Source organism: Cyprinodon variegatus, unplaced genomic scaffold, assembly GCF_000732505.1.
Source record: "Cyprinodon variegatus isolate N-32 unplaced genomic scaffold, C_variegatus-1.0 Scaffold74, whole genome shotgun sequence".
NCBI lineage: Eukaryota > Metazoa > Chordata > Actinopteri > Cyprinodontiformes > Cyprinodontidae > Cyprinodon > Cyprinodon variegatus.
The window spans coordinates 778,204-801,365 of record NW_015150527.1 but is presented as its reverse complement, the minus strand read 5'-3'; the positions used below and the strand labels follow the sequence as shown (position 1 = coordinate 801,365).

At 38.4% G+C, this 23,162-nt stretch overlaps 1 protein-coding gene across 2 annotated transcripts in view; it reads right to left on the bottom strand.

Moving 5' to 3' along the window:
* Positions 1 to 13,382, bottom strand: part of mxi1 (MAX interactor 1, dimerization protein) — a 38,142-nt gene extending 24,760 nt beyond the window's left edge. The window contains exons 1-3 of one of the 2 annotated variants that reach the window (XM_015372661.1): positions 13,004 to 13,382; positions 10,443 to 10,545; positions 3,067 to 3,096 (exon numbers count right to left, since the gene is read on the bottom strand). In XM_015372661.1, the coding sequence (XP_015228147.1) occupies positions 3,067 to 3,096; positions 10,443 to 10,545; positions 13,004 to 13,229 (359 nt within the window). In that variant the 5' untranslated portion in view covers positions 13,230 to 13,382. Of the gene's footprint in view, positions 1 to 3,066; positions 3,097 to 10,442; positions 10,546 to 10,658; positions 11,119 to 13,003 lie in introns of those variants that run through there. The other variant, XM_015372662.1, reaches the window with a different exon arrangement.
* Between the last annotated feature and the right edge of the window lie 9,780 nt (positions 13,383 to 23,162).

Below are 23,162 nucleotides of genomic sequence, written 5' to 3'. Positions count from 1 at the left end.
ACATATACCGAACCAAACCAAAAACCGTGACCACAAAACCGTGAACCGAACCAAACCGTGGATTTTGTAAACCGTTGCACCCCTATTACAGGCTAGACATTGTTTCAAATTTGAAATAAATCAATAAAAGCTTTAATATAGTTATGCATTTTATATGAGAAACAACAGCTAATAACGATAGTAGCAAAGTTGTACTCCACCTAGGCCTATGAAAACCTTATTCACTGAAAAATAATAATGCCTCTGTGTTATAGATTCTGAGAGGCCTTGCAGCAAAAAATACTGCAAGCTAAAAGAGCGTAGTGGCTAAAGAAAGCGAGGTAGGAGAGCAAAATAGGTTAGGCGCCATTGGAGCACGGGAGTCAGAATTACGTCCAAGAGCAAATGTATAAAAATAGACCGGAGGAAAAAAAAAAAAAAAAAAATGAATTAATACTCTTGTGGATGTGTCGATGCATTGGATTCGTTGGCTGTTGGTTCTATGCATCGATACAAGACGATTATCATTTACACCCCTAAACTGTCATACATCTTCAAGGTTCCTATTCTGTTTTTAATTGAAGTACTTAAAAATAGATAGAAAGTGCTCATGAGGTAGTGTTCCGAACTTTAAATGTGAAGTTAAGAGCATTAACAGTGGCTGATTACCAGGCCTTTGCAGATGGAGACAAGACTGGTGGATAAGATTGGTTTCACATTCAAATATCTGCTGTTTAAATTTAAGGGAATCTGGGCAAACCAGCTGATCAGTGCACTGGAGTGATTCAATTCTACTGTTAAATAGTCAGCAATGAATATGACACTCATGCTAGTAATAAAAGGTGTATGCTAATTACTGACGAGAACTGGACTCCAGGTTTGGTTGTTTCCTTCTAGCTCTGCTTAATAGTTCCATAGAAATTCAGGTTATGCCGGCAAACCACAACTGCAGCCTTCTTTCACTGAATCAGTTATTCATAGGAAAACTATGTAACATTTCCTGAATTACTTACAAAAAAGCCTTCATGTTGATAAGTTCTTTGTCTGTGCTGTACGGTGCTTTTTCAGCACTGAAAACCAACCAACGATTCTTTCTGTTTGCCCATTAACAGCTTTTCTCTAGGGTCTGCTGTGATTGATATTATATTCCATTAACGGCCATTGTAACAAATCGTACAGCACAGATAAGCAACCACAGTCTCAAACACGGTGATCTCAGAAATAAGTTGGTGCTGTTATCGGAATGCATTTGTGTAGGTGGAACACTGTAAAATGCAGCCCAGCAGCTCTGGTGCTTTGATCTGCTGAGGCCAGGCGTCTCCAAAGACTGGCTATGCACGTTAGCACAGAAATGACACATCAACTCATCTATATTTAACCCAATGAATCTCCTTCCAATGTTCCAAAGCTTTCAGAGGAAGTTGCCAGGGATTGTAGTGAGAAAAAACAAGCTGAGGTGATATGTAATTACGCTGAATTGATTCATCCTCCTACGTCCCTTCAGTGTTCCCACACACTCTGAGATAATGAAACACGAGGCATCTTTTTTTTTTCCCCTGCTTGTAATGAACACTTTAAGTTTAGATACTCCTATTTATAGAGTCGAAGGGAACCCTTAACAGGTTGACTCGAAACCTGCAAAGTCACACAGCGTAAACATAGGTGACTCCTACGTGGGCGGTAATCTTAATCTGATAAGGGCTTCTCTCGGTTTCTTCAGAGGATGGGCTGCAAAGAATCCTAAATCTGCGTCTGTCCAAGAAGCCACAGCAGATAGGCATCAACATGGGCACCAAAATAAGCTTTTTAAAACTATGTAAAACCTTTGAAAGCATCAAGTATTTTATAGTCTTTTGAATAAAAAGCTGCCATGCTTATATTGTTCACCAATCAATAAAAATCTCACAATAATGATAAGAAAGTTTCTACAGCTTTAAGCTCAGCTTTGACTGTAAATGTGCAGATAGTTACAGCACTTACTATGAAAACTCAGTGTACCTGCAACTTTTCAGGTGAAACTCAAAATATAGACGGCTTTGTGTTGTATTTAGTAAACAGTTTCTGCATGAAGAGCAAGAACCAAAGCGTCTAGTAGGTGCAAAGAAAGAACAAATGTTGCATATTTCTACGCCTTAATGCTAGACCAAACTTAGTTGAAGTTCAAACAAGCAGCCACACCAGAAACAGATATGACAAGCTTCTGTAACACTAATCACTAATGATACTCACACACCAGGCCAAAAAAAACATTGTTATGGAAGAAGGAAAATGACTTGAACAGACTTACAAGTTACATTGCATTATGAAGAGATCTGGGTATTTGTTCCTCCATTGTTTTTATGCAACAGTGTCTAGTTGCACGTCAGCAAACGTCAAAAGAGTTGCTCTACAAACCTCATTCACACAGCTAAGCTAACAACACCCCCCAAAGGCATGTTATCATCATTATAAGGCTGAAAACTTGAAACTTTCTCATCGTATGGTCACTAGTCTTCTCTCTGAGCTACAACTGTATATATATATATATATATATATATATATATATATAGGAATCATTTAAGAATTTATTTTATAAGTATAAAATTTATTGTTGAAGAGAAATTGCAGACTCAGAGAATTTATAGTTGGGGGAAGCTGCTTGTCGATAATTATTCCAAACCTTCGACTTTATCTAAAAACCTAAACCGGACCTCTGAACAAAGACTCAAAGCTGAGAACAACGCAATAACAAAGGATGAGTTGCATGCAGACATTCAGATGGATGCAAAACCACAAGGACTTTATAAAACGTGACTTTGTGCTTCAGCCTTTGCACACAAAGGAGAAGAGAGAGCAAACATCAGAGGTTGGGGCAGTAGGGCGTTGCATAAACACGCATGAGGGTGTCAATGTTAGTTTGTTGCTTTTAAAAACAGCTGTTGAAGATGTAGAGCTTACTTCAAGAAGATGGCAAACTTGTTTCACAGAAAAGTGAAAGTGAAACAAAATGAACTCATTCACCTGTAAGGCCAAGGTGTGGCTGTGTGTGTGAGGTTTTCCCTGTACTATAAACATGAAATGTTATAAGATTAAATAATGCCAACTCACCTGTTTTTTTCAAGTTCGTTGTGTGTTGACCTGAAAAAAAAAATAAAAAATACAGAAAACATTAGCAGTCAATAAATATTACAGGGGAGCTCTTCACAAACAGAAAGATAAATATGGACTGGATTTTGAGGAAGTTAAAAGCATAGAAAACATTCCTGAGCATTATACTAAAACAAGAAAAGATAAAACATTTGCATTTTTGTCCTGGTGCGTCATGATAAGGTAATAAAGGCAGCCTTCTAATGCAGTAAACACATGAAATAAATGGAATAAAGCAACTTTTTAAAATGTTTTATGAACTGATCAACAGTTAAATATCCTGTTCCTTAAAATTTAAAGTAATAAATAAACATGGCCTCCATGCCCTTTTCTGTCAAGGAACCACAATTTTGCAAACCCCAGATGACAAAGTATTGCTAAGCTGCACAAGCAGGGCCCTCATAACACACTACCGCTGCATAGTTTTAATGCATTAATTTAGGTGTTTTTAAATTCAGATAAGGTTATGAGATAGATCCAAATGAATTAAATAAGATCTGAGCCAAAATGCCCCACTGAACCAACTGATGACAAAACATTTTGGAGTTTAAACAAGGTTCATACAGGAACGAGTAACCCTAATTTAATGCTTTTTAATGCTCTTAGAAATAATTTTAATGCCATCAACATTGACTCAACAATGACTCTCATATATGGCAAAATCCTTAGTCATCTTTACCGTCGACTGGCTGCAGCCATGTCCCAAATTCCTTATTTCAGCCACTTTTGTTGAAATTTGTTGGAAAAGCATTTTCTCTAGCTTTTCCTCCGCCTCGAACTTCTTTTCCGAACATACAGGTTTACGATTAACCGGAAGCATTTCCGCACAAACACGGAACACAAGTTATTTCTGATTTATCAACTGTTTTTTTTCTTAGATCGAAAACTTTTGTATGATCTGGTGAACTGTAAAGTGCCTTGAAATGACATGTATTTTGAATTGGCGCTATAGAAATAAATGAATTGAATTGGTATATCTGACACAATTTTTTTTTTACTTTTTTCTTTTTAAATAAAGCATTTTAAATGCCATGATAATAGCATTTAATGAATTTTAATGCCAATTAAGGCCTTGATAAAAAAAATAATAATTTAATGACTTTTAATGACCCGCAGAAACCCTGTTAAATATAATCTTTAATGATCATCGTAATCCCTTTTATTTTTTTTCGGAAGGTTCACACATTTCTTCTTCTCTTATAATTCTGCTGTGATCCAGCATGGAAAACAGCTGCCAATGCTTGTAGCTTTATTTCCCCTGGTTTTAAGATTTGGATCAGGGTTGTATACAAAAGGAAAATCCAATGAAGGCTCAGATTTGCAAAATGAAAACCAACTCAAGTGAAAGAAAACCCAACATACTAAAGACTTGACATGAGCAAATATCCACATGACATCCAGGCATTCACAGCAGCATCATAAAGCCTCTTACTCAGTAATGCACAACAGAGCTCTGAGGATGCATGTGACATCGAAGGCACTTATGCTTCCACTGAGTACAGTATTAAATCCAAAGTGTGTGAGTGCTGCTGGGCATGCACTGCCGTACGCAGCAGCATCCAGGGCTCAGTCCTGTGTTATTAATGTAAAGTGAATCAGCTGGTCCCTGAGTGTCTTTGTATGGCAACAAACTGAGACCAGACACGGCCTCCTCCTGATTCTTAAACTGCTTTCTTTTAATGTGGTTCAGGTTCTTGGGTACAGCGTGATTTACTCCCCTACATGGTGGCAGTTCGAGACTCTTTAACTATAGAATTTAAATATTTTTCATTTGGATGTAAAGCAACAATTAGGTATAGAGAGAAGGAAAAAAAGTATTGGAAAAAACAAAAATACAACACTGAAATCTTTTTTTTTTACTGTTGGTGTTTACGTTCCAACTGTGAGCTGCAGAGAACCTCAGTCTGTATGGAAGAACTCCAAGAAGAAAGCCTGATCACAGTTTTCCACAAGACATCCAGCAGACATAGCTAAAAAAAAAGGAAGGAGGAGTTCTGACCAGATTAGGCCAAAATTTCATTCCCTAGCCTTTAAGCAAAACTCTAACCTTACATTGTTGCGGGACTTGTGAATTCAAAAACTCCTGAAAATCCACCTAGCCAGGGGCTAATAGATGCATTAGCCTTGAATAAAGAAATGTTACAAACCAATGGAAGGCAGTAATGTGTATGACATAAATCAGTGGCGGCAGACTGAAGCAAAACAAAATTGATTGTGCCAATGAATGTACCTGTATACGTTACTAATTAGAATGTTTTAGCTGGAATACCCTCTATTGCTTTTCTTAAAAAAAAAAAAAAATAGCAAAATTAAAGTATTTTTAACTTCGCGAATGAGACTGATGTCTGTGTGTTCTCCCTATCTGTTTTTAGACATTTGTCAGTTAACTCTGCTCATTGTGAAACAAATCAAGAATCTGCAGAGGGATCCTATAGTTATAATCATGTCTCCTATTGCCGCTCCTATGGACGACAAAGTGGCTAAGGCTTAGATGTTTGGCCTTACTGCTGTAAAACTTGGCTACTACTACCGCTGTGATTGGCTAAAAGCTTGACATGGGGTTCCACTTGGTAAATACCCAATCAGCTGATAGAATTGGACTGAATGTCCCTAACTTTTCTTTCCACAGGAGTCCTTCCAGATGGATACTGTGTAAAATTCAGATTGAACTACACCTACCGATCTGGTTTAAGCCAAATTAGCAAAACTCTAAATGACAAAGAAAACGAACGGTGCATTCTGAAACAAGGCAGGGACAGCACTATGTTTTGGGCGTGCTTTTTGATAGGGAAGCTGGTGGGAGTTCATGGAAGGATTGACCTAAATTCAGGCCAATCCTTGAAACAAACTTGTTTGAGACTGAAACAGACTTGGGCAGACATACCACATAAGACCTGCAGTAACAAAATATGTTACTTTCCCTTCATGCCATGTACCACATCATCTTGGTCTAACATAAAAAATGTATAAAAACATGCATTTATGTTTGGGCCCGATACAATATAAATATGTAAAAATAATGAAGGTAAATGACACGGGAAGCAATATCCCCTTTACAACAGAAAAATACTCCCAAATAGCTCTGTACATCAACACAACAAGACCTTACCATTGTGGCAGAGCAAGAACAGAGTACAGACAACATCTTTGACAAGAAAAATACATTACTCCAGATATGCTGGCCAGAGCTCTTTACCTGTAACTCGGAGTGCCTTGGCAGTTGCACATGACCTCTAAAGGTATTAACTCACATCATCAATATCTCTGCTGCCATGCTTAGAAACGCTCTAGCCTCCAACATCCAGTCACATTCATTGCGATGTGAGTCAAGATGAATTTACCAAATGTAACCAATGTAGATGCCCAGAATTTGCACAAATACTTCTTTTGAAAAGGCAGCAGCTCTCCAGACATGTACATCTGCTTAAGTGTTTCGCAAACAGGAGATGAACACAACCATAATTTTCATAATTTGCGTCAATGTCTGTCACAGTGCCTACGCTTCATCTGGGTTGCTAAGTAACCCACATCCCCTTTGCAGGACAATAAAACCCTGTGTTTACCAAAACTGTGTTTGATTCCAGTCGATTGTTCCTCTTCAGGAATGAAGAATCCAGCACAAATTGTGGAAGCTATTAAGAGAATGCCAAGCAGAGCAGGTCACATTCTGCAAAAATATTTACACTGATAGAAATCTTACGCAAATTAAAAATTATTTTAGAAAACAGGAAATAACTAATGCTGTTATCCGAGTCAGAAATTGAATTATGTAACTTTAACCACTCCCCTGCAACAAGCCAGCCTTCAAGTCCGCCCTGGTCCAAAACCTAATCAGACAGGAACATACAGCTATCTTAGTCTGACCTCCTATTTAAAGATATCGGTCACAGTTAGATTACTTCCTCACAAATATTGTATAATCAGAAACCATTTTCCTGCATCCTGACTCCAATATCTGAATCTCTAGTACATGACAACAGAGTAGCAGAGATTATAAACTGGCTCAAGGCCAGACATTACAGCATCAGGCGTCCTCCTGTAGTCTTGTGGGTGTACATGTATGTGTGCATGTATGCACGTCCGTAGAGTGGGTCAGCGAGATAAAGCATCCCTGCTATAAACGGCAGGCAGGAGAGGACAGAGTCAGATAAGCCTGCAGCTTTTAAGCCTTAACCCGCTACTGAGGAGGCAGCTGCAAACTGGAGCGAGCCGACGATGGTAAAACAAAGTGCTCTCAATGAATTTCAGCTTTAATGTAAACGCTATAAAACATTCCTTAGCATCATCTCTATTAGGACAATTGAACTAACTTAAGAACGTTGCTGCTTTAAGGAAAAAAATAATAACACTATAGATTGAGGTGTGGGTATACTATGATGGTCCATTACAGCCAAAGGTCATCAGTGCAATAAAAATAGATTCCGTGTTATTTATATACAATACAGATGAGTCAGGTCATGGGCAAAGGACATCTTCACTATCCTTCTGTTCGCATGTGCAGAGTGAGTGATCCATCAAGTGTTAAAATGATAACTGCATGAAGGTCGAGATACAAGTTCTCCAAGCAGAGCATTTTATCTGGATGAAGTTTGCCGTGCGATTCACTTGACCTGTCAGAAGTCATGAAATGATGACTTTCTGATGAAGAAAATGCCAGAAAATAAAATTCCTGGCATTATTTTAGTATGAAAACTGTGGAATGCTGAAGACGCAGATAAACTGAGCTAAATCACAACGAGAAGCTTTAGGATGGTGTAAGAGACACTAAAGGCTGGTTTATGCTCAGAAACCAGGTCGCCTGCGTGTGTGTTGCAGTGAAAGCAAATGTTCCCCTGCCCCTTCCACAGACACTCTGGTGCACCTCTCCAAAATTGTAGGTGACCGCAGACAGTGCCGCTTCTGATTGGTCAAATCTACCTCTGCTCTACACAATGCGTATTTCCTGTTTGGTACCTTACCGGCTTGTTTTATTTGTATGATCTCCATTGTGAAAAACGACTCATGAAGATGGACCAGCTAGAAAAGCGCTGCGCGGGAACACTGGGACCCTTTTTCCTCTTGGATCCCCGCTCTTTTTTGCCTTCATGTCCCTCTGTTGTTGTACAAACTTACCCCCACTTCCTCACCGCTTTAGCCGTATATAGACCCACAGCTAGTTTGTGATTGTCCCTCTTGCGTTGTTGCGTGCAATAACATGGCACAGATCACGCTTCAATATTGGGCATAAATCAAAAATATCTGCAACAAGCTCACTGCAGCACACTGCTGTGGGAGGATAACCAGCCCTTAACCATGTAACCAAGGGTATATTTTCCCAACATGGTCAAATCTAGAACATTGTTGGAGGTTTTAAAAAGCCTCCCTTTATGCAATCTCTCAATGTGGAGGCATAGCTGTATACACATTTTCCCCGATTCTAGGCAAATCATCCTAAGCGCCATAAATAGGGCAGCAGACTTTGAGTTTATCTGATCAAGACTGTTGCCATGCAGAACAAGGCAGCGTTCAGTTCTTGTGATGAGTAATGTGCAGCTCCTGTTTGTGGCGCTCTCTTTTATTAATATTAAACAGCTTGTGTGGCTGTCAATGGGCACAGTTGGGTATACAACTATGGGTGGATATTTTTGCTACCAGTTATAGGTTCATCTTTACACTAAAGACGAAGCTTTGGTTGGAATTAGTCAACATAAAAACGTATGGTTTACATCCAATCTTAATGTTCAAAAGGCTCTCCATGAAAATCCCTAGTCCTGCCCCTCTCCCACCTATTACTGCAGATGGCATGTCAGCTAGGGATAAAGAAAAAAAAGGCAACTAATCATTACCCTCACAGTTAAAACATTCAGCTTAATTTTTGTTTGACAGCAAGACTAAGTATTTATTGAAAATGTTTTTTTAACTTGCAAATTCGCTTAAAATCACAAAAGTACAGTGCTTACAACAGCTATTGACTGAAATGAAACAGTTGAGTCATTTCATGTACCTTTATTTAAATTTTTACAAAGATAGACCAATAAGGCTTAATCTGGTTGATAACGTTTTACGTTTTCCTTTGAGGTCGCAACTATAAAAGATAAGAAAGGCTTAATAAAGTCAATTTTCAATCTGACACAAAATGCAGGGCTTAAGAGATTATTTGCATGTGCTTATTTTTTTCCCGTATTTTTTGTTTGTTTGATTTTTATCTGATCAGGGGGAAATTGGCTTGATGACATTTTTTTGCCAACTCATCCGTGGTTGTCTATTTTGTCTAACAAGCATTGTTTAAACTTGGGATTTAAAGATACGTTGCATTCAATCAACAAGCCAGTTGTTAATATCAAGGTACATCAAATAAAAAAGGCATCACAATAAAAACTAATTATGCAGTTTAAAGTCTTTTTTTGTTGCGATGCCCTGGACAGAGCTGGGGAGAGACCAGTATCTCTCAGTCTAATAGGAGCATAGATTACTATACAGCTCCCCGTCCAGCAACTACTACTGAGCACTGCTTAGACAGCTGGCTGAAAGGGGGTTTTCCTTGCTAAGCAAAAAAAAAAAATTTGGTAATTTCTGTTCATGAAAAACAAAATGGAAACAACCCAACACTCCTAAGATGGTAAACCTATTTCAAACTATTCTGCACTCAATAAGCAGATTTACTCTAAAGCTACGTTATTCAAAATGTAGATGCAATTCATGCAACTAAGTAGCTACAAAAATATAAACGAAAATATTATAGCTGTAATCATTTCAACGTTGGTTGCCTGTTTTATAAAACCAGATATGTTTTAGTAAATACCTTTAAAATTTTTACAGAATATTATTGAAACTCAAAATTATAATCATTTCCATAATCAAATACTGCTGTTAGGGCTTTATTTGAAGGATTTATTTAAATACAATTAGAGTCCTCTTTATAGTGAAACAGAAAGTACAGCTGTAAGTCGTTTAACGTGGAAGAGAATTAACACGTCAGGACTCAAATAAAAGAATATAAAAAAACAACAGTACTTTTTTCTTTAATTAAGCCTAAATATTTCACAATTATTACAAATGAATGGGGCAACACTATGCCGTTTCTTGTGTCAGTTTTTTTTAACCTGGATCAGGAAGTGGGTTTATCAATCAGCTGTTGAAACGACTCTTACATCAAAAATGCCTTCTTACATGTTCTAAGCCTCAACACTATGGTTTAAAAATGAATCAAGTATTATGTAAAGAATATATATAAAGCTTTTTCTAGTTCTTTTTAGTCTGGGTGGATTTTAAATGCATTTAAAGGTAAATATTTGTCCACATTCATAAAGCACAATACATTTCTCCAGGAATAAATGACATGACAGAGAGCATATTACCTGTTGTGGTTACTGATGAACTTTTTATTTCGGAATTTCCTCTGCCTCTGGTGGTTTGTGCTCTGGTTTGAAGGGAAGGTCGAAGCATATCCATGTTCGCACTCTGAAAACAAGAGAATCAACGGTGATAAATAACAGCAGATCAATGTGGAAAAGGCAGGCAAGAACCAGCTCTGGGAGGCCATTAAAGACCTTTAAAAGAATAAAGCATATCACCTCTGTCTCTTCTTTCTAAATACTCAGCCGCCTCCAATAACCGTTGGATATTAATAAGCTGGACAGCAGTCATTCTTCCCTGTCTTCTCTTGTCCTGCTCAGCGTGAAATGCTAGCTAAACGATTGCAGGACCGTTTTTTTTCTTCTTTTTTATGGAAGACAGCACTACATCAGCACTAACTGGGTAAATACGACTTAGTATTTATCTTAAATTTAAATGACAATTCATAAAGCCTTATTACCCGAGCTAGCAAGCTGCTACTGATACTAAAAACCCGTAGTTTTGGATTTTTGCTAGAAAAAGAATCCGTACACGTGTATTAAAATAACTGTTTTTCTATGAAACAGCATTTCATTTTGTCTTGTTACAAAAAAAGCATACAAAAAATTTAAAAATATATATCTCAAAGGGGGGTAGGAACCCAGCAAAAAAACGTCTGCTGCTGCTCGTTTCCTCTCTTGTCCTGTTTGTTTACCTAGCTGCTGAGCTGGGAGGCAGGAACTAAGGAGGGGAGGGGAAAGGGCTGCTTTAAACGCGGTGCACTATGGGACATTGAGTATTAAGGTGAATGGGATTGAAACGACTATTTGAGGCTACAAATCAGATTTTTTTTTTCTGGACCATTTCTTAGATTTTTTCAATTCATATAAAAACTAGGCAATGAGAGTTTGTCTATTATTTATTCTGTATTTCTAAATGACCATTAAAAAAACTCCCTAAAACAGACTCCACAAGTCCAAGGATAGAGCCAAACGTGCAATAATCTAAAAAAATAATAGATGCTGAATATATAAATGTTATTGTCTACAAATGAGAGATAGATGCATTAAAATAGGAACAGAATTGTATCTTTAGACATTTAGGGTAGTCACTAAGGTATAAATTGCATTGATAAGTGAAAAAGTATTATAAATCAAAATCTATAGTTTGTATTCTAATATGTATTTTATTAAACTTGAATATATAATTGGTTACTTATGTATGTTCAAATCTAGACTTTAATCAAATGTATCAAATAACTAAACATGAACCCAGTTACTGTTTTTGTATCGCATGGAAGCGTGTTTAGCCTATGAAACTTCTCTAAATGTCCATTTACAAAAGCAATATAAAATCAAAGAGACGTAATTATTACTGTTGTTTTCTCGATTAATTTGTATTTGTAGTGATGTTTAAGAACCGTCTGTCCAACCGAAGATATGACTAAGGTGGCGTTAAAGGAAAAGAACTATAAGTCCCAGACTTCTCCGCGGCAATGGGAGTGTATTCACCGACGGAAGCCATGCCCAGCAACACGTGACGTCAGAGACGAGCACAGGACTGATTGGTGGGGAACTTTGACGGACGAGGAGGGTTTAACAGGCAGCTGACCAACTGCAGAAGTGGTTTGCGCCATGTGGAAAGCAGCGCGGCACGCCCCCAAATAGCAGGAAGCAAACAATTGAGAGAGAGGAGCAGTTTCCAGCGATCTGATGAAGATTCCCACGTTACATGTGAAAAGTGCCCTTCTCATGCGCACGTTGTCAATCTTTCAGCGATAAAAGAAAATCAACTTTTGTAGACACCTGCATAAATGAAAAATCTTCTAAGATCCTCTTAATAAAACAAAAAAAAAAACATTCCCGACTCAATATGACAGCATCAATAGGACATCAATAGGATATATATATATATATATATATATATATATATATATATATATATATATATATATAATCGAAGCCATGGCCTCAATGCATGTAGAGATTTTCCATCTGCAAAAAGTCTCATAACTTATTCATAGTTGTATAAATGGTAACAAAATTGACATTTTTGCACATCTAATAGCTACAGCAATACATGTCAAATAAAATTCACATGCATCTATTGCGTATTTTCTGTTACATATGATCATTTTCTACCACAGAGTCTGCGAGGCAATGACATCATCCTAAACTGAGCCGAAGGACGCCGCAATGTGATCAGATTTTATTACATTTGCACACAGCTGAATCGCAATAAAACCTGCTTTAGGAGGAAAAAAATAAAGATCCTTGTCTTGCCTTTAGGGCAGCAACTACGCTGCCATATAAAAAACAACACGCATGCAGAAGTGTCTAAAAATAAATCAAACTGTTTTTCTCATTTCTAATTGCAATGCTCCAATCGCACGTATTACTCTACTGGAACATATAGAGGGTGCTTTTTGCAGACAGTGAGTTCAATGAACTCGGGCCTTTGTTGTCTGATTTTTTTTTTTTTTTTTTTTTTTTTTTTTTTTTTTTTTTTACAAAGAAGTCTATTTTTTCCTTCTGAAATCCAGAAAAAATGCAAAGGGATCAAAACGCAGCAAGGATGAACTCACTTCCGTCCTTGCGCTCGGAGCTCTCCAGAAACCTCGCAGCCTCCAGCAGGACCTGGACATTTTTCAGGAAAGTGATCTGCTCCATGTGGGATTCTTTGGTGTTGAAGACGTCATTAAAAGCGCAGCTGGACATGTCGAAATCCTGCTGATCCAACAGAGATGCTTCTGAGTCAAAGAAGAACTCCTCACTTTTCAAACTTCGTCTTTGCCTCTCAGTTTTGGCCATTTTTTTCTCTTTTTCTTTCTATCCCTCTGTAGACTTTCAGGGCTTTCTAATGCCGTGCGTGGCGCAGAAACGGTGCGGCTGTAGGAAGCGGCTGGGCTTGCTCTCGTTGGAGGGTTTCTCGTTTCTTTCTTTCTTATTTTATGAATGCAGGGTGTTTAATGTGGCCAGTGTCAGTGGATGCTGGCGCATGGGAAAGAGCAGGAGGGCGGGCCCTCAGTGTTTACGCAGTCTGCAGGGTCCCTGTGCCCGCCTCTCCATATAACCCCAGGAGCTTGAGAAATACATGACTTTGCTTTTCAGACATTTTCTACATTTTTCTCTTCTGGCGGTTCTAGAGCAAATGTACCAGGAGGCCGGGAGGGGGCCAGCGAGTTGTATATATATATATATATATATATATATATATATATATATATATATATATATATATATATATATATATATTATTCTTCAAGGCTGCACTTAAAAAAAAGAATGAAATTGTCCAGAGAGCTATTCTAAACGAAATTTCTTATTGTTTTACACTTGTGTAAATAAAANTTTAGCATATTATTCAAAGACAATATAGGGAATATATATATATATATATATATATATATATATATATATATATATATATTTACTATTCTTCAAGGCTGCACTTAAAAAAAAGAATGAAATTGTCCAGAGAGCTATTCTAAACGAAATTTCTTATTGTTTTACACTTGTGTAAATAAAATGACAAATAAATCTGTCTAAGTCTAAATATATTAAGAGAGCTGCGTAAGGTGAAATTTCCATTCAATTACGTTTCATTAAAATCATATCTCTTCCAACTGAAAATATTTATCTTTGGCTTGAAAAATTTTCATTTGGATGATCGTTAAAATCAAAATAGAACAGCAAAAAGCAACTCAAAAAAAGTTTAGCTATATAAATATCTAAAAGATCGAATAAAGCAAATATTTGGAATATATACACTCATAATTTAGGAATTTTATTGTAATTTGAGTTAAAATGACAGCTTTCTATAAAATCAGAGTTAGAAATCAAGATTATTAAGCTGTAAAAATTTGAGTGTTTTTTTAAGTGTTTTGAAAAAAACTGGGATCCTATTTCAACACCATTGAACCCTTATTATCACCTTATTGTTTTTAAATAATTAGTAAAACTGAATTTTTTAAGAAAAAAATGAAATAGAACCAAAGGACCTATAAGTAACCATGTCTGTTCCAGCGCATATCTTCATTAGATTTTCTTTTAGTATAATGTCTTCAGTACAGGGACCATAACAGGGGACAGGACAGGATCTACAGGGGCACTGGCCCCCGTTGGCCCCTGGCTAGAACCGCCCATAGGCTAACTTGGTTCTATTATGAGTCAGCAGATTTTAAACGTTTGTAAAGTCAAGAGTTACAGCGGATACAATTTTTTAGGCCAATAATTGATCTATAGCAAACAAATAATGCATTAATAAGATATCAGTTCAGTATTTTGCTATCTGGTGATATGCTTGGATGTAGTAAAGCTCTACTTATGAATGTAAATCTGTTGGAGTTGTTCTTGGCACTTAATTCTGAGTGCTAGATTAATGAAAAATATAGGATTGTTTCTCAAAATAATATTCATACAGCACACAAAAGTCAAAAAAACAAAAGTCATTCCTTGTGTTTATTCTAAAGGTATCTGGTTGCTAGAGATTTAATGAAAAAATCTGAATTTAGGATTTTGTGTTCGGAATTTTTTGTTGACATTGTTGTTATAGAGTAGTTGACTGTTTTGTTTCTCAATTTCTCTATTTCTGTTGTGTAGAAGCAAACTTCTAGGGTGTTGTCTTGTATTCTCTTTACTTCTTTTTACCTAGATTCATTTTGACTTTTAATTCCATTTCTCTTGCTTTCTTCATTCCTTTAGCTCCATGTCCAGTGCATCTGATAGAGCCTCAAAGCAATTTCTGCTAAAGTTTTTATTAATGCATAGGCTTAATTCAAGCAAAGAATTGTGAAAGTAAACTTGTAAGACTTGTTCTTGGCATTCAAAAATTTTGAGTTATACACTGATGGTCAGGACTTGTAAAGACGTTTTTTTCCCCAAAAAAGATAATATCAGTACAGCATCTAAAGGCATTTTTTAATCATATAAAACATTCTTCCATATCAGATCCCCACTGCAGTAAAATATTACTCTATATTGCTTTATTTAATTTATCATTTTTTTCTGAGAGGGACTAATGAATATGTAGCACCCTGTATATATGATAATGTCCTTGTGTCTGATCTATAGTAAAAAGTAGTTTAAACCTAAGTCTTTCTATATAAAACCATGTAGGCTATCTACATTTAGTTTCAATATAGTTTTGAGTTCATGTAAACAACATATGGCTTCTTAAATGCGAGATAAGATATATCTGTAAAGCAGGGTGGGAACCGGGTTTTATTGTATATTCCTAAGGGTCATATTTTACAGTATGAGCAGCAGCAGCTGCAGGCTGTTGTTAATACTGATTGAAACGACTCATTTGTGCAGACTGAAGCCATACATTATTATCTCCACTGTGATGTTCTTTCCTTTCCACAATAGTATAAGATCAGAGTTATATGTTGGCAGTTTAAGTTGGTATTTTTATGTTTTTGATCCATTGGTCTTTTAGGATTTCCCCTTCATAGAAAAGACTAAGCCGTGAAAGTGGGGCGACAAAGAGGAGCGGGGAGATCTCCCCGTAGCATCAGATGCACCTGTATGCAATAGAAAAGGTAACTCAGAGGTCCGTTTGTTTTTTTTCTTGATCTCGTGCCTTTTCCAGCAGACCTTTTGATGCACCGGGGTCCGTTTTGCCACAGAGCGTGTTGAGGCAGAGGTCTGTATTAAGTCCTGACAGCCCACCCTAACCACCTCTCCACCCACTCCTCCCCCACTTGCCACTTCAAAGGGGGCCGGCAGCAGCCCATATTTGTTTGATGTAAAGTTCACAGAAACAGAAACTTTCAAGTCCAGCGCAAGGGGAATATCTGAAGGTCCCCCCTCCTCCTCCTTTGCTGCCCCTTCACCTCCAAAGCATCCGTGAGGGGCGGCTGTAGAGGAAGGCAACCCCTTTGACTTGGCCCATTTTTATACTGTAAAAGCCGCCCGAGAAGACACATGTCCAAAATGGAGGATTTTGATAAGCACTTGACTGCAGTTTCTTTGGGATTTTGGCTCAGAAATCGAAGGCTTGTAGGTGGCGATATTTAGACTACTTGTCCCCCAGCTGTAGTGCATGCTATCTTAGATATCTCATATAGCAAATTGAAGGTGTGAGAAACTTAGGAAATCTGACTACAGCAATTTCTGTTCAGCCTGTGAGTTATCTGAAAGGCTACAGAGAGAATTAAGAAATGTTGCTGTCATGTGTCTCAAAAGGCAAATACTGGTAACAGAGGAAAGGCTAATATTTATGAGAGACTAGTACTTTGGGTATGCATGTCCTACAAGCAGAAAAGTCAAGTCAAACTATTCCTAACCTAAGAATCACTCAGTTTAAAGCCCATATTATGATCATCAGTGCTTCTGTCAAAGTGTAATGAAGCAGCTTAAAAATCTAAAACAAAAACAAAAGCAGAGGACAAACAACAGGTAAAGGAGTTGGTCTTTCAAGTTTGGTGCATATCACCTCATTTGATAGGTAAGAAGAAAAATAAACATTTGAATGCTATTGTCATTCAAAATAGAATTAAATATTCAACAGAGCGACTATTACTCAATACCTAAGCTGGAATCGTTGCAATGTAAAAAGGAAATCCCCAATAATAAACAGCAAGAGTCCAAGACTAGATAATGTCTCCAAAAAAAACTTCTTTGAAATTGAAATGAACTATAAAGTTTATATAGTATAAATTAAAACATTAGATAAAAGTTGTATACTATAGAAATACTAAATATAAAGGTTCCTGTTTACAAATGCAAATTTGGGAGACAATCCGATCTGTACAAGCTTTGAAAAAAAGTCCCTGTCCACACAAAGATGGATGTATCTGATGTGGTCAGATTGGCAGTCCAGCCCAGACAAAGTGGTTCCAAAGGAGTCCTGCTTGGTTCCCTGAACTGTAAAAGAAAAATGTCATAAAATCATGAGCTTGTTGGAAAAGCAAAAACATCCATTTTGATTTTGAGCCCATTGGAATCATTTTCAAACTAAAAGCAACAAAAAACAAAAGAACATACTATACTTAATGCAGTTGTCAACAGTCTGATGTAAAACTCCTACAGTCTTCTACATCCTTGGATGAGGGAAAGAGATAAAGGCATCGGATTGTTTTTTACACCAGGGTAGTAATGGCAATGATTGGTTCAGAGTTTTTACAGGCTTGCAGCTCTCACAGACATCTGATTTTTTTTTCTTTTTCGGTTCCTTCTTCTGAATGCATAAGGTGTCATGATTACAGCCCCGGTAGTTTATCTGATTACTCTTTTCATTCACCTGCTGTACCCTCCCTGCTCTCTAATTATAACTGATCTTATTCACCTGCTCTCTCTGCTATATATGCGGTTCAGCCCAGCTATCAGGGCAGATCATTCTGTCATAAAACTGGACAGATGGACCCAGTATTCCAGGTGAGTCAAACAGTGGGAAGTTTCAGAACGCTTAATGACAAAAATAATAAAACGGAACAGAAACACAAGCTGCTGTGGATCAGCGGACCTGTAGCAGCTGCAGGGGTAAGGCAGAGCATCGCTCATCAATGGCACTCTGGATGTGGGAGAAGCACAGCTACGTGACCATGATAATTTCACACAAGATGATTATCCGTGTGAGTCACTTACGTGGTTTGATAGTTCAGTCCATCCTCTCATCAAAGGCAGGATCAGCCGATGTACGGCCAAGGAGATGCGGCGCTGACCCTTCCAGAGCATACTGATGCAGCAGCCGCAGTTTACAGACAGGAGACTGATCCAGTTCTGGGAAAACAGATCAGACAGAACAGTTCTGGGAGTTCTACATAGCCTGAACAGGGGTTCCGATCCAAATAGGAACAGACAGATCCAGGGTTCCAGGAACCCACAGAGCGTTCAGGCAGGTTCAGAGTTCCATGAGCCCAGCAGCGGGCTCAGACTGACACAGACAGATGGATACAGGCAGGCTCAGTGGTTGAGACGAACAGAGACAAGACTTGGTACAAGGATAAATGTCGAACTTTAAACTGTACTCCACTTTGGAGCCAGGAATACAGGAATCAAAACATGCCTCCCCTGCGTTCCAGACCAAAACCCTGAGGGCTCAGTTGAGAGTGGAGAAGAGCCAGGAAACGATCAGGAGACAATAGACAAACACCAAACCCTCTTAGTCCACTGGCCTCCAAGAGTCAGGACATGACCCAGGAACTTAAGTAAAGCTTGAAAACAAACATGAACAACTGACACAAATACATAACACAAATAAACAAAGAATAATGATCTGGCCTTGATTGGGCTGAACGGAATAGAGGGAGCAGGTGAATAAGATTGATGATAGTTAGAGAGTGGGGAGGGTACAGCAGGTGAATGAAGTGAGTAATCAGATCAGCTACAGGGGCTGCGATCATGACATAAGGTATTGGCTACTCTCAGGATGGAAGGACCATTTCACTCAATATAAAAAAAAGTGTTTCTGAACAGGATTACCAACCCTAATTTTAAAAAACAAGAGACAGAAAAACAAATCAGCTCTGATGTAGCAAACTTTTACCTCACATGACTGATCAGCTGTTTCTGCTGTCGTTAACTTCCTGAATCTTCCTAAAAAGCAAGTCACCATTATTAACTGACACGTTAATGTAAGAAAAACTTCCCTGATTGCAACACATTCATTAAAACTTCCCTCCATTACTGATCAGTGGTGCTAGATTGCAGCATCTACTTAATGTTTATTACAGCCATGCTTGACGATGTCATATTGACGACCACGTATGAGGACATTTCACTTTGCGTTGCCTATTTGATTCTCATCAAACCAAATGGAAACACTGCATTTTATTTTTTCTAACTTTTATGAGTCTGCTTAAAATTCACATTTCAGTTGGATTGAGATACGGCTATTATCGGTCAATTTCCGAAGTCCACCAATTGTTATGGTTCTTATTTGTTGACTCTGAGTTTTCTGTTATCAGTTGTTTTGTTATTTTCCATGATCTTCAAGCATTCTTTAGTTACTCTCTGTTGCCCCCTTGTGATTGTTTTCTTTTCCCTTGGATTCCCTCTTGCCAGTTCCACCCACACCTGCTCCCCATTCAGCTCGTTAGTCCATCCTTTTGTTTGGTTGTCCTTAAATACTCCACCTCTGCAGTCTCTCAGTGCTGGTTCCTTCTTGTTGCTGTGTTGTCTACTCTGCTCGTCTCTCCCCGGCTCCTCAGACTCGTCTTTACCCTGATGTCTCCATGATTTTGGTTTGTTTTATATTTTGAGTTGGATTTCTGGATTTCTGCCTCTGCTGCTTTTTGGTCTACAATTAAACCTTTCAGAACACATCCCTGCTTCACTTGTCTCTGCATCTGGGTCCTCAAAGCAACCTCACCACCCATTGTTGACACCAATATAACCCATATAAAATAATTGTTTTAGAGACAAACTAGTAAGGATCATGGTTGCAGTGCTAGCGGGTCACATGAACCCAGATAATGCACAAGTCTGTCATAGGAGAAGGGCTGAAGTAAAATGATTAGTAGTGAAAATGTTTTTGAAAGTTTTAGAAACAGATCGCTGAAGTGCTATTTACACTAAGAGCTCAGGATTACATAGACTTTGTAAATAGGTCTAGGGTAAAAATATACTTTTCTGTCATCAGCCAGTTGAATTTTAAAATATTGTCATATTGGATATGAGCCAAAACTTAAATTTCATGCTTCCCTAGATTACATGGTAAATGGCCTGTACTTGTATAGTGCTTTTTCAAGCCAGAGGACTTGACCAAAGTGCTTTACACTACATTCAGTCATTCAGCCATTCATTCACACACTAATGTTGTCATGCTACATTGTAGCTACCCTGGGACTCACAGAAGTGAGGCTGGCATACGCCGGCACCACCTGGCCATCTGACCACCATCAGTAGGTAATGCAGGTGAGGTGTCTAGCCCAAGGACACAAGGATATTGAAAACCGGAGCTTGACCGACAACCCTCCAGTTGCAGAGCAAACTCCTCCTTCATCCAACGCCACTGTAGATATCTATCGGATTTGTTATTTTTTTTTATATTCCAGCATTAATAAAACCAAAATTACCTCCAAGTAGGAACATTCATTTAGTTGGCCCTTATGCAAATTTCCACAGATTTTGTTTTGCAGAGAGTAATGCGTCATCGCTGAGTCAGCTCCATTCTAAGAGTCTCAGCAGGCAGGGGCCATATTAGCATGCAACAAAATGAAACTCTCAAATCTTTTAGAGACACTAACAAACAGAGGGTAGACATACTGCCACATTAAAATCTTTGGTATAATGGTTTTCTATCACCGATTATTGCTTTCCTGGAAAACTCGCTGACATTTTCATAAATGTCACCAATTTACATCATCCTCAGAGGACCACTTCAGCAGGAGTTGTTGCTCATCGGTAATTACGAAACATCCACTGAGTGAAATTCTGCACTCAGGGTGGGAGAGTGGGAGTGAAATGGAAACAAACAAACAAGAAATATAGGCAGCCTGATTTAAAGACAAAGAAAACTATACATAACGATTTAAAGCAAAAGAAAATACTAAAGCTGAATGTGAAATATATTAAAATGCTTATACAATCAGCATTTATTGGAGGAATTAAAGCATATTTAAGGGTTTAATTGGCCTAGTCAAAGCCCAGACCTAAATCTAAGCTATAACAAGTCTTGAAATGGTTCGAAAAGACACTCTCAATCCAGTCTGTCTGACTCAAGGCATCCGCTTTATTTGCAGTCAAAAGTGTTTCAACAAAGTAATTACATAAGTCTGGTTGGATAAAAAAGCACACCAAAAGTAAAAATAAATTAAAAAACACTCGCTTCCACATCCATTAACTGATTGGGTTGGCCAATCTCATAACTATTTAGTAAAACAATAAAAAGTTTGTGAAAGTAATAAGTAAGAGTATGAACACATTTGAAGGTTTATAGGTAACGAGAATCAACACACATTTCAAGCAGTAGCTCTAGAGAAGCACTGACCTATATGACCTCCAAGAAACTTTCTTTTTGTTTCTCACCCATGTGGTCAGCAGAGAGATTGTTAGCCTTCGTGTCCTCTTCTCTACAAGAACAATAGGTGTTTGCTCTCCATGGGAGGTTAGGCACCAAACACCAAACACAAGTCATGCCGTTTTCCCTTGACGGATCAATTACTGTAATTGATAGCTTACATGTGAACCTGTTGCTGTGGTTTGCTACCTTAACATACACAACACCACAAATCCCTGTCTTTATTGTTCTGCAGCAAAAAAAGAAAAGACCCTAAATCTGTGCGCTTCATCTTTACAAAACGGACACCGCAAACAGATGCTGAGACAGCACAGGTGCCTGTTTTTAATTGGTGCCTGTTTAAAAACAACATCAATCACCCAGAACGTATGAGAAAAACGGCTGTGGGAAAGTGACAAAGCATTTTGTTTTCGGTCAGAGCCTCTACTGGTGACCCCCTGTTGACACTGCGGGCTGCACTACTGTCAGGGTGCCTGTTTTCTCAAGGGCCACACGCTGTGTGGGTCTCTGCTTTGTCAGGGCTTTTCTGGCTGCGATACTTATCTGTCTTCCATCAAGATTGCAGCGGAGCTTTTCTTTTGTTTGGCACAAACTCAGCAGTCGCTAGGGGGAAATGCTCTCTGGGTATTATCTCTATTCCAGGATATTCTGCAGCCTTTCCTTGTGATACAGTATCAAAACAGCACATTATACAGCTGCACCCCACCCTGTCTCTGAAATCAGCAATGCTGATGCAGCTATAACTGTGACGCTCTGTCTCAATTCTCACTTCCTGTCTCAGCGGCCTCAGCAGAGCATATTTTCACCACTCTTCAAACCACTCTTGTGTCCAGCATGCCTCCCCTCCACCCAGCAAATATCCTGAAGAAAAGATATAAACCTGCTACCCCTCCCCAAGGCGACTGCCTTTTGGTTCTTGCCATTGTTTGCCTGTGTTCCCATGGACTAGCATCTGGAGACAATGGCTAAACTGGGACAGAGGAATCTAGGAGCACACATACTCAGAGGCATATAGATACTAGAGAGAAGAGAATAAATATTTGACCCCTTGCAGACTTGTTCTGTTTTTACTTGGAACTCTAATAAGCCAAACTAAGTCATTAACAACAAGATAAAACTTGTTATAACGCTTAACCTTCAAAGGAAATGATGTCCCACAAATTGATGATGTTACAGGCTTAGGACACGCAGCAATGGGATGAAATGTCTTTTATGTAGGGAAGAGGAGGCCCGCTGATCCTCTCTGCTGTTCTCACCTCTCTTCTCACTTTCTTGCAGTCTGTGGTGCTGCAGCCTCCGCTCCACACAGTGAGACAGCTGGTCAGAACGCTCTCTATGGTGCTTCTGTAGAGTGCTTCTTGTCATCGCTACGGTTGTAAAAGAGGCTGTAGTGGCCAAATACTAAAAATAGAGAGTATGAGGGTCCACAACAGGGAAACTGGAATGCTATTAACTTGGTGATTGGTTCACTCCAACGTTCTGGTTCAGGGTTCTAAACTCAGAGATATAAAGTATACATGTACCAAGATGTACTGTTTGGACCAATAGGGAAAAACTGCAGTAGCCACATTTTAAACCATAGGGGTCAACGCTATAACAGGTTAAGATTATTTTTTCAGAGCTCAACAGGTTTACATAAAAGTTTTAAAATGTGCACAATTAGCATTATTACGGCCCCAATGGGCTACACGCCCAAAATTCACTGCTCCCTGAACTTCAGCCAGCTCCTTTGTTTCCTGTCTTTCATGACTGGACAAACTGATTATTCCAGGTGTTTT